Source organism: Giraffa tippelskirchi, chromosome 8 (genome assembly GCF_054371585.1).
Source record: "Giraffa tippelskirchi isolate mGirTip1 chromosome 8, T2T-mGirTip1v1.2.pri, whole genome shotgun sequence".
Taxonomy (NCBI): Eukaryota; Metazoa; Chordata; class Mammalia; order Artiodactyla; family Giraffidae; genus Giraffa; species Giraffa tippelskirchi.
This window is the reverse complement of record NC_137282.1, coordinates 161,301,856-161,314,599: the sequence shown is the minus strand read 5'-3', so window position 1 is coordinate 161,314,599 and position 12,744 is coordinate 161,301,856. Positions and strand designations below refer to the sequence as shown.

General features: G+C 42.5%; 1 protein-coding gene across 3 annotated transcripts in view; it reads right to left on the bottom strand.

Annotated features, from left to right (window-relative positions):
- Nucleotides 1-12,744, bottom strand: part of F13A1 (coagulation factor XIII A chain) — a 147,508-nt gene that overhangs the window by 66,582 nt on the left and 68,182 nt on the right. For all 3 annotated transcript variants that reach the window (XM_081523708.1, XM_081523709.1, XM_081523707.1), the window contains one exon: nucleotides 1,640-1,814. In XM_081523708.1, the coding sequence (XP_081379834.1) occupies nucleotides 1,640-1,814 (175 nt within the window). The remainder of the gene's footprint in view (nucleotides 1-1,639; nucleotides 1,815-12,744) is intronic.

The following is a 12,744-nucleotide window of genomic DNA, read 5'->3' as shown; positions in this document are numbered from 1 at the left end:
CACACAAGTGGAGGGCTTCCTTGGTGGCTCAGTGGTAAAGGGTCTGCCTGCAATGTAGGAAGCTCACGTTTGATCCCTGAGTCAGGAAGATCCCCTAGAATGGCTAACCTTGCCAGTATTCTTGTCTGGAGAATCCCATGGACAGAGGAGCCTAGCAGGTTACAGTCCATGCGGTCGCAAAAGAGTCGAACATGACTTAGTGACTAAACAACAGCAACAATACGTGCATGGAAGTTGTTTACTATTTTATCTTTTTCTGAACCTAAAGGAATCACATTGGGACAGCAAAACTGCGGGCATCAGGGGGACGTGGGGAGCGCTTTGTGTTTTCCTGGGAATGTTTCATCAGAGAGGCTGTCTCCGCTGAGCCCCTGGCACAATCCTGGCTTGGGAGCCACGGAGGAGGGGGCCTTCCTCCAACTGTTAGCATTCCTGAAGTTCAGGCTTCCGTGCGGAGCTCCAGAGACCAGGCTTTCTAGGACACTGATACCTCAGCTCCACTGCCTGTCATTGCTCCCAGGAAATATATGTTCCTGTAGCTCTTAAGTATATGGGAATGGCTAAGAAAATAACCCTACTCAGTTTGATGCCTTAGAGAAACAAAACCCACAACACTACACTTATGATTTCTCCCCACTTGGGCCTCTAACCGACTCTTAGACGGTCACAACTTCAGGCTGAGACTGACAGTCTTCCTGAGCATTTATAAAAACTTGTTTCATCCTGGCTTCCAGCCTGCAGACCCTCCTTGATTTTTCTGATTAAAAAACATGCTAACTGGATAAAACAGTCTTTATTAGTGAGTAAGCAGAAAGAACACTTTGACTTGAGTTTCATGTCTTTCTTACAGGGCTATAGAAATGGCATGAGAATGAATATCATTGCCAGTGATGAAGACATACTGAAATAAATGTATTTTTTAAAACTATTCACCGAATTAACAATAACATTGTCTGGGCCTGGACAGACAAATGCACGAGGTGGAAGAGAACGGTTCTATTCCCACGTTTTCCTCTACGGTTTGGATGTTGGGTAGATTAAAGGCAAGAGGGCATGCCAGGGAGTAAAGATCGTTCATTAAGTTCTGGTGTCTAATTGCTTAGGGGCATTGAGACTCATATATAAGAACTGAGATAAGCCCACCTGCCACCCTCCCTCCACAGCTATGGTAAAAACTAAGTGGGGATATTTACAAAATTCTCAGGGATATACAGTAAGCAAATAAGCATATTTATAAACCTTCTGAATAACAAATTAGAAGTCTACATCTTATTATTTATTATTTTAAATTTTGCTAATTTAAGCTTTTTTAAAATGTGGAGGTTACTAATTAAAAATTATATATCCTTCCCCCACACCCTTTCTTGGCCCCAAGACTCTCCATTTTGCTCAGGGTTGAAAGATGGAGTATGTAGGAAATAGTCCCTCTTTCTATAAAGGTTTTGCAATCAAAAAGAAATTATGAGCATACTGGCCCAGTACAATTTCATTATGCATTGACTACATCCCAGAATAACCATCCACAAATTCTATAGATCCAACAGAGACTGCTAGGTCCCTTCACCAGGTTATAGACTAAATGTCTTGAGGTGACATTTCCTTTACATTAAAAATTTTTTTTACTCAACTGGATACTTACATGTATTAAAGACACCAGCAAAAACCCAGCACTGACCATAGCGGACTGGTTTCTGAGAACTATTGTATTCCAACAGTATGTCAACACTTCCGGTCCAGGCTGATGGGGGAACACCATAGGAGTAGACATTGTCCCAGGATCCAACGATGACACCTTCATCGTCCTTGGCATTGATCTAAATGAGACCATGACAGGTGAGAAGGAGTCAAGGTCCTTTAGAAGAGTCCTCTCCAGACTCTGACACTGGGCAAGCGAAGGCTTCCAGTGCCTTCTGTGTTCCTGCATGATGAAGAGTTCTGCTTCTCTTCAGTCCACTGCTACTTATCAGGGGAAGTGATGTGATGACTAAGTGCTTGAGGGCAAACCAGACAGCCCAAGCTGCCCCTCAGACAGTGTGTGATTGTGGTAAGGTGGTGCTGAGTAGCAGGCAGGAAGAGTTCTAATGGCTTCTCACGCGCCTGGGCCCTTGGTCTGGCTGGAACAGTGCCGGAGAATGTGTGAGGAAGAGAGGAAGAAGACCTACAAAAGAAGACCGCTCAAGGAGGGATTTTGTCTTGATAGAAGGAAAGCTAAAAACTGACAAATGATGCTAGATGTTAGCATGGGGGCCCAAAGTCTGATGGTCTAATGAGGTTTGACTTTGATGATGAGTAGCTGACTCTAACAAACATAAAAAATATGTAGATGCTGTCATAGGAACCATTAAGAGTTAACAAGAAATTAGACTCCCATGGGTACCTTGCAGAGTTTGTTTATTAAAATTGCATGAACAGAAGTATTTTCTTTATAATTGTTTAAGGCAATTATAAAATTTTGTTAACAGATATTCCAGATACATTAAGGACCTGGGATATTATAGTTTAAATATAAGGGAGATGTAAGTACAGAATGGCAATCTTGAATATTTGGGAAAAACTTGCTACACACTCAGACAACAGTCATTTGGTAGCAGCAGACCTCAAGTGCAGTAAAAAAGATCCAGCATCCATATCATCTAAGACATTTGTTTAGATGATAAAACTGGGGCCAGGAATGAACAGTTTCAAAGCATCCTGTCAGTTTCTTGGGGATCACTGCTGAACCTTAACTTCTCTTGCTGTAACTTGCATCATGTTTAATTACAGTCAGAAGAATGTCTAGGTGGGGAGCACTAAGAGTTTTTCCAAAAACTGATGCCCCTTTAACAATGTTTACATGTTGACATGACAACAGTTCATAGCCTTGCTCCTCAATGTGTGGTCTATAGACCAGCAGCAACGGTGTGCCAGGAGTTTACTGGAAATGCAGACTCTCGGGCCCCTCCCCAGGCCTGTTGAATCACAAACTGCAGTTTAACAAAATCCCCAGGTGATCTGTGTGCACATGAGTTTGAGAAGCATAGGTTCAGTTTATACAGATAAGACATTAGTAAACAAAGTGGAACATATGATTAAAGCAGGTGCATTCAGATTATGAAAATCATAGAAGAGATACTAAAATATGACGAGTTTTTATGTGTTCCTGGCCTTGCCAATTACCAGCTCCGCCTCAGCCCTTTCCCAGACCCCGCTCTTAGGCTGAATGAGTTTAGATTTATAAGCATCCATTCCCCAGTGGGTTGTGAGCATGTTGAGAACAGAGAGAAAAGTCTATGCCTCTCTGGCTTCTAACAAGTATTGGCAAACAGCAGGTGTTCAATAGTTGTGGAATAATCCTTTGTATACCCAACAAGCATGCAGGCATTGTGCATCTGAATAAGAGTAAGATCTTCTCTGTGGAAGGAGATGGAAGAGGAACCATCAAGCAGAAGGAAAGTTTCCAATATTAATACAGAAAGACATCCAGGGAGAGTGGGCTCCCAACAGAGGGAGTCATCAGTTTTATTAGATTGGAGGGTGATGGTGGTGGCTGTTGTGAGTGGGGTAGAGAAAATGACATGAAAACCAGGTCTTGAGAGGCTGAGGTTCAGCAAAGGTTATCTACATGGAAGAAAGAATTTGGATAATTGCTTGGTGACCATGAAGAAATATGACAAATTCAGGGACCTGCAACAAGAATTATGTAAGTAGGCAATATTGGAGGAAGTAGAAAAAACTAGAAGAAAATGCTTAAGAAGTGCAAGCACAAGCAACTTCTACTGGTTTTCCCTTTGACTCTGTGCAGTTAGGTTAAAGTGAAGGTAAATACCCGGCCACCAGACTCCCTGGTGGCTCAGTCAGGAAAGAATCTGCCTTCAGTGGAGGAGACCAGGGTTTGATCCCTGGGTTAGGAAGATCCCCTGGAGAAGGAAATAGCAATCCACTGCAGTATTCTTGCCTGGGAAATCCCATGGACAGAAGAGCCTGGTGGTCTACAGTCCATGGGGTCACAAAAAGTCAGACATGACTGAGAGACTAAACCACCACAAATACCCAGTTAATTTGTTTAATATACAAAAAATTTAACTCTTTAGACCCAACGAATTGCAAACTCATGCCTTTGACGTTAACTTTGACTTTATCCTGTAAGTCCATGAAATGACTGGCATGCAGCAGGGTTTAGCCAACAACTTTGGTTCTATTCATGATCAATAACTCTCCTTGCAGTTGAATTGATTATTTAAATCTGCATCTATTATATGCACTGCTATGATGTAGCTTGATATTTGTAAGTGGATTCAGCTTTAACTCACATTACCAGTTATTTATCCTTATCACTAAGAAATAGTATAGGGCAATGAATCTCAGAGGTAAAAGTTCCTAAACTAAGGTTCTGATGACTGACTTCCAAATAGCCATTAATTAAAAGTGTTATTTATAGCCTACAGCTGAGCCCAATCAGCCAAAGGGAAGAGTAAGAAAAAAAAAGGAGCTCTCTCCTCTATTGTCCTTTTAATTGTTAATGCTGAGCTGTTCCCCCATTCTAGACAAATCACTCTTCTCATTTATTAGCATTTGGCCAGATTAGCTACTGTTTTCTAATTAGGAAATTGATTTCCAGGGAGCCTAGATACTGAAAGAGATAAGTCTTAAGTGACATATGTAAAGGGTTAAAGTCATGTTCTCCTCCTGAGACAACAAGATGGGTTTGGGGGGCATGTCAAGGGCATGTTGGTCCCTTTTCCTGCCACAGCTGACTGTTGACACCCTACCACGAGCTCGGAGTCGGACAAATGACAGAATGAAACATCTTGGTCCTGCATCACTGGTGGCCACGGAGACAAGATGAGCCCAGAACTTTGGACATTATTCGGCTTCAGCAAGGGTTTACTAAATTGGCCTCTCATAATACCTATGATATTGGAAAAAATGAAAAAACCAGACCCTTCGAAAGTCACTATCAGCAGCCTCAGTGGCAGAACATAATTCAGGGACATTTCAAAAGGTGGTCCAAGAAAAGACGAAGGTTTAGAGGTGGGCAGAGGGACAGCATGGCTCAGCTTCAGCACCAGAACTTCAGAAGCCTAACTGTGAAGTGAACAAAATCCTGAGATTGTACATTTGCATTTCAAAATCTGGAAAGAAGCAAGCTGAATTAAAATGCAGTTTTTTATTCCTTGTTCTGGTGGGATTCATGGAAATAACAGCTGTGTAGAAAGGAGTGGAAAAGGGTCTACAGTCCTAAAAGGGTAAGAGACTGGGACTATAGCGGGGAAATAATGGAAATCCGGAGTCATCCCCTCGTGGGAATGAGATCTGCCTCCAGGTAAGTGGAGTGGATTCTGAAATGAGACATTTAACAGGATCTTCAAAGAAAGAGCAGAGCCCAATAACGCCCTTTTCTGCTCCAATCTGTCTCAGGGTACAAAAAGGTAGAATGAAATACACTGGCCTCAAACAGTCATTCAGAGGTAAAATCAAACTAGTCTTGGACTGGAGAGTCAAGATTTTGTCTACAGTTATTAACTACAGCAAATAGAACACTTAGAGAAGAGTTTTGCAAGTATGATTTTTTTTTGAACTTTCATCTTTAAATTTTTCTTGATTGTCTGAATTCTTTTTTAGAGAGCATTATTATCTTTTTAACCAAAAAATTACAATAGACTTTTCATTAAAAAAAAAACAAAACTGGGAGCAGATATGCCAATATGCTGTGCACAATTCTTGCAGTGAGAATACACATAATTGCTATTTTCTTCTTCATATTTTTAAACATGTTTAGAATTTTCTCAAATATTTACCTGAGAGGAGAGAATAGTTAAAATTCCTTTTGTGCCCAGTAGGGTGGGCTGCCTCTCTGAATTCAGGCGTAGGTCCATTGCATTTTGCATAATTACTATTTTTTCTGCTTCTTTTTAAATATGTAAAGGTATTTTTCTTATCCTGTGAGCACATTTTATATGGCTTTGATAAGGTGACTTTTCTCTGTTATAAACCTATTATATTCTGTTAAATTTCACTGTTGAAGTTATGCTCTCATAAAGGGTAGGATTTCTGTAATTCTTGCAGAATGCAATTTTACACCTAATTTTGCCTGTAATAGTTTTTCAAAGACCATTGGATATAAATTTTGGACAACTTGAGCTAGTTTCAAAGGCAGAGAGTTAAATCAGGGAGGGAGAAGAGATCTTCCTTGAAGAAGGACCCATCCAGCTTTTGTGAACAAGCTCCCTCGTACAGTCTGGTGAAGGTCAATCTTAATTGTAGGGGGAACTTGTACAGTGTGTGTCAAACTGCATCCATGACACTCCAGGCTTCCAATCACTTTGGAAAATGGACAGATTCTTATGAAGCTAAACATATACATGCCCTATGATTTAGACATGCCTGCTTTAACTGCTTATCTCAGAAATACAAAAATATATGTACGCAAAGGGACTTGTACAAGAGTCTTCTTAATAGCTTAATTCACAACAGTCCCAAATTGGAAACATCCCAAATGTCCACCCGCAGGTGAATGGATGACAGATTGGTATATAGAGCATGGTGAACACTGCTCAGCAATACCAAGGAACAGGTTGAAGCATGTGTAAGAATAGACTGAGTAAAGGAACACCAGCCCCAAATAGTGCATAGGGTATAAATTCGTTATGTTAAGTTTAAGAACAGGCAAATCTAATCTATGTTAAGAAATCAGGATCGTAGTTGTTTCTGGGGATGTGGGTTGACTACAGGAGAGCACAAGGGAATTTCTGGGCTGGTGGTGAAGTCTAAATTTGGGTTGGGGTGGTGATTATCTGAATCAAAACTCATTGAATTTTACATTTAATATCCATGCATTTCATTGTATGTAAATTTTAGTTCAACAACAACGACAGCAACAAACCACAGGAACTAACCCTAACTTCTATTGTGAAGCACACAGCCACTATTCAAATGTGCTTTGCTTTCTGTATTTGACACAAGCTCTGACAGGAGCGGGGCTTCCCAGGTGGCTCAGTGGTTAAAGAATCCACTTGCAGTGCAGGAGATGCAGGGTCGATCTCTGGCTTGGGAAGATCCCCTGGAGGAGGAAATGGCAACCCACTCTGGTATTCTTGCCTGGAGAATCCCATGGACAGAGGAGCCTGGCGGGCTACAGTCCATGGGGTCGCAAAGCGTCGGACACGACTAAAGTGACTGAGCACGCACACACACACTGACAGGAGTGGGTAATGAGACCCATTTTTCATGAAAATCATTACAACTAGAGATTATTAATCTTGTCTTCCTTAGTAACTGAGGATTCCTATTTGGTCCAAACATATTTTACAACCATGAAAGAAATAACAAAAGGTGGACCAAGAGAGTGAGAGAGGGAGATACTGAGATTTTAAGCTTTCCAAGCATTGTCTGCTTCTTTTTCATTGTTATTCCAGTGCTGCATGGTGCAGGGCTGGTATATAGAACAGGCCTCCAAATATATCTGAACGAAAGCGTGGATGGATCATGAATGGGTGCATGGATGGATGGATGGGAAAGGGAAAGAGTGGAACAGGAAGCAGATCGGAAACGGATGTCAAGAGAAAGGACAGGGGAAGGAGGGAGGGCAGGAAGAGATGCAGAGTGCATAGACCGGAGAGGCCACGTCCTAAAGGGGGATGCTGGCTTTGCCGGACTTCTGTTCGTCCCTCCTGGGGGTGTCTGTCCCAGGAGACCAGAGCAGCCCCGGCTGCAGAGCTCGGAAGGCCCGCTGAGAAGCGTCCCCGTGTTTCAGAAACAGCCGATGTGATTACAAAATAGATGCAACATTGAGACCTCATTCCAGGAAGCAATTCGGGGAAAGCAGACATTGAGATTGACTGTGATCATCACATTCGAGAGATGGCTTATAATGAATGTCTGTTTTTCTCCAAAAATATGGGGAGCCCGGGCATAAGAAATGCAACCTTAATAACGGAGAGACCAAGCTGTTTGCCCACAAATGGAAACTTCATTACATTGCTGGCTTTTCTCATAGGAGGGGAAAAAAATGATGTCTGAACAGTTCGTTGTCTCATTAACCTCCTCCACCCCAGCCTGACAGAGAAGGACTGAAAAAGACAGGACTTGTAAAAGGCGTGACACCTGTATCCAAGAAGCTCATGTGATACAGAAAGAGGACAGGCAGAGGACAAACACAGGGGAAATGCAGCATCTGTGCAAGAGTGGGGTCAGGGATCCCGAGATCCTTGTCCAGTTTGACCAGTAACCTTGGATAAGTCATTAACTTCCTGCTACTCCTGTTCTTTGTCTGCACATCAGTTACTTACGAAATGGATACAATTTGTCAAAACTGGCTATGAAAACAATCTCTGTTGGGTAAATTCTATTTTTCTATTGGCTTCCAATATATTTGTCAATTGTTTAAAGTTCTTCAATAAACAGAAACGTAAATCCCTGGGGAATGCCTGCGCGCTCAGTTATGTCCCACTCTTTCCGACTCCGTGGACTGTAGCCCGCCAGGCTCCTCTGTCCATGGGATTTCCCAGACAAGACTACTGAAGTAGGTAGCCGTGCCCTCCTCCAGAGGATCTTCCTCACCCAGGGACTGAACCTGTGTTTCCTGTATGACAGGCATATTCTTTACCCACTGAGCCACCCGGAAAGCCCTTGAATGAGGTGGCATTATGCTTAGTTTGAAATGTACTGGACATGGTCTTGACTCTGTACCCCCCAGGTCATCACTGGATTCCCTTTGCTATTCCTGAACCACAAGCAAGCCTCCTATGCTTGTGGGTACCTTGAATCCAACTTTAAGAGTTACATAAAATCTGACTAGGATTAGTATTTCACCCTGTTGGACTACAATCAGGTTTTTCATGAATCCTAGCTGGTAGATTCTCCTAAGCTGCCACCCTCGGGAGCTCCTGGTTGAGCTGTGTCGCCATTGGAAACGTCGCCGAGGGCACACGAGGCCTCTAGCTTTTCCTGCTCTCCCTGAGTGAGGAATGCCGTTCTTGGCATCCCTGGGCACGAATGGCAGAGAGAAAATAACAATTTAAGAAGACAGATGGGGTCAGAGCTCCAGAAACTCTGGATCGGAGCGGAAATCCATTGAGGATCCTACATCTGGCAATGGTCAGCAGCCTGGAAATTTACCTTAGGCGTCTGTGAGACTGTGCAGGCGTGTGAGACACTGCCATTCTGCTAAACACCAAGGGAAGCTGTGTCCTGACCTTCACAGAGATGGTACCGGGTCACATTCAGTGTACTCGGACTGAAGGTACCACTCCCCTTAGAAGTTTTGATTGGCAGTTAGATAAATCTCTGACACAAGAATGCTGAAACAAGTTACTTTAATAATCTTGGGGTTTTTTTTTGATAGATGAAATTTTTCCAAATATAAGATTCATATGGGGAAATGTGAAGAAGCTCCTCAGTGGGGAAATGGTTGGGGACAATGACCCTGGAGCACCCAAGTCCTCAGATTTCTCCAGGACAGTTCACTCCAAGAAAGGGATTTTAGCTGCTTATAAACCAAAGGAGCAGTTATATAGTGCTTTAACATTTTAATTTTTTTAAAATAAAATTTTCAGGAAGCTGTGCGGTGATTGGTCTCTATATATGGCCAGGGACTAGACTTCATGTATTTGCTTCTGATTTGAAAGTTCATTTGAGGTAACTGCATGGAATTTCCAATCCAAGAGAATTTGTAAATGTAGTCTGAATACTTGAAATAGTTTGTTGCATGAAGAGGTTTGCTGAATGTGAAGCTTTCCATAAGATGGCCAAGTAAACAACTGGGAAAAAATTAAACAGGGTTTTGTAGTCGCTTTCTGTGGAGCTGCTGAGCAAAATATCAAAGTAGTAATGTTATGACTGTCTTTTTCATGCTTCGAAGGGAAAAAAAAACTATTGAAGTACTGGGACAAGATGAAGAAGAAGAAAGATGGACAGAGTGAAAGGAGCTTTATTTTCAGTTTACCTGTGAGACCACGTAAGCTTGGGGATCAGAAGCCCTGAAGTCCATTTCGTCTCCAAAGTCTACAGTCATTTATCTTGTGTTGGGCTATAGGAAACTCCAGGACCTACTCTACTTGCGGTCAGTTTGATTTAGTAGCTGGAGTTCAAGATATTTTTTTTTTTTTTGTAACGCTAAAGAGTATACTGAACATCGATTGGTTAAAAAAAAAAGTCCAATCTTGAGTTAGTTCCCAAAAGGCACAGCTAGAATAAGGTATTAATTGGGATTAATGATGGCATTGTGGTTCGATATTAGCAAAAGTCCAGGGTCAAAAATAAATGTGTACACCTCAAGGGAAGCAGGCAAGTCCAGGCTAGCAACAGTGCAAAGATTGGAATTTAAAAATACCTAACTAGTATATTGACACTTTTTCTTCTCTCTCCTTCCAGATTTCCCTCCTAATGTCACCTTTAAAAATAAAAAATTACAATTGAATCAAGTAAGTCCTCAGAGGAGAAAGTTTCCCTCTGACTACGTTTTCCTGCAGTGCTTTTTGTGATGGCTATTTGAGTATAATTCCCACCATGAAAAAAGGGTTTCCATGAATAATCGTGTGGCTTATCATTGCTATGGGTCTTGGTTAATCATTCTTCTGCCTTTTCATTCTATGTCCCAGCACTTGTCAGGATACTGCTTTGTCCTGGGAAAACTCTGAGCAAAGCTTCAGGGGTTTGCTTTCTCCTACAACCCTATGCTTATTTCATGAGACTTTGCTATACTCTGTTGACATGTTACTTACAAGCCTGTCTTTTCTATTAGACTGTTAGCTCTGTGGAGGCAGAAACTATTTTGTTTATAATTGTAACTAGACTTGAGGTGATGCTAGTGGTAGAGAACCCACCTGCTAATGTAGGAGATGACATAAGAGACACTGATTTGATCCCTGGGTTTGGGAAGATCCCCTGGAGGAGGAAATGGCAACTCATTCCAGTATTCTTGCCTGGAGAATCCCATGGACAGAGGCGCCTGGTGGGCTACAGTCCATAGGGTCGCAAAGAGTTGGACACAATGAAGTAACTTAGCATGCATGGAATCTGAATACATGGAATCTGTATGCAGGTCAAGAATCAACAGTTAGAACTGGACATGGAACAACAGACTGGTTCCAAGTCTGGAAAGGAGTATGTCAAGGCTGTATATTGTCACCCTGCTTATTTAACTTATATGCAGGGTACATTATGCGAAATGCTGGGCTGGGTGAAGCACAAGCTGGAATCAATATTGCTAGGAGAAATATCAATAACCTCAGATACACTGATGACACCACCCTTATGGCAGAAAGCAAAGAAGAACTAAAGAGCCTCTTGATGAAAATGAAAGAAGAGAGTGAAAAAGTTGGCTTAAAACTCAACATTCAGAAAACTAAGATCATGGCATCTAGTTCCATCACTTCATGACAAATATATGGGGAAACAATAGAAATAGTGACAGACTTTATTTTCTTGGGCTCCAAAATCACTGTAGATGGTGACTGCAGCCATGAAATTCAAAGATGCTTGCTCCTTGGAAGAAAAACTATGACCAACCTATACAGCATATTAAAAAGCAGAGACATTACTTTGCCAACAAAGGTTCATCTAGTCAAGGCTATGGTTTTTCCAGTAGTCATGTACGGATGTGAGAGTTGGACTATAAAGAAAGCTGAGTGCTGAAGAATTGATGCTTTTGAACTGTGGTGTTGGAGAAGACTCTTGAGAGACCCTTGGACTGCAAGGAGATCCAACCAGTCCATCCTAAAGGAGATCAGTCCTGAGTGTTCATTGGAAGGACTGATGCTGAAGCTGAAACTCCAATACTTTGGCCACCTGATGCGATGAACTGACTCATTTGAAAAGACTCTGATGCTGGGAAAGATTGAAGGCGGGAGGACAAGGGGACAACAGAGGATGAGATGGTTGGATGGCATCACTGACTCAATGGACATGAGTTTGGGTAAACTCCGGGAGTCGGTGATGGACAGGGAAGCCTGGTGTGCTGCGGTCCATGGGGTCACAAAGAGTAGGACACGACTGAGTGACTGAACTGAACTGAAATGAGATTCTCAATAAATATTTGTTGAATGAATGAGTTAATATTGAGTGTTTTCCTACCATCAACGTCTTTACAGCAGTTACTCCTCCCATCAGCAAACCACAGCACCACCATCATCCCTGTTATCAGCATCACCACCATCACTGCATCACAACCACCCGTGCCACCATCAAACCATGTTTGGTACCTAGTCTGCTTTAGGAACTCTTTCCCAGGGGCTCAATGCCTCTGGCTATTTGGGAGTCTCTGATTTATGCCTTTCTTCACTTATCCCCTACTTCAAAATTCACGTGTTCTGGAACCCATTCCCTTGGGTCCTTCTTTCCTAGGAGACAGCTATGTGACTTGATGTAGGAGTTCTGTTATCGGTGTGAGTGTGTTGGTGCTCACCCCCTAAGGTCTAACATGACTCGAGAGCAAGGACCATGTCTAACTCCATTTCAGCCACTTACTGGCCACATGCCCTCGAATGACAACATTTCCAAGGGCCCTCCCCCCTTTACCTACAAGACCCCCGGAGAGTCTTCTGGATCTCACGTACTGGTTCTGTGTGCCTTTCCACACAGGTCTCCTATTAATAAGTCTCAACTCAAAGGAGCAAACCTGCTAGGACTTCCATGGTGCATAAGTGAGCAGTATCTGCAGGCATAGTGGCCACGAAAGGGGCAGAGTGCCTCCCTGGAGAACTTCTCTGCCCATAGCTGCTTTCAGATCCAGTCACTCATGGGGCAGAAACAGGCAGGCACCAGTGA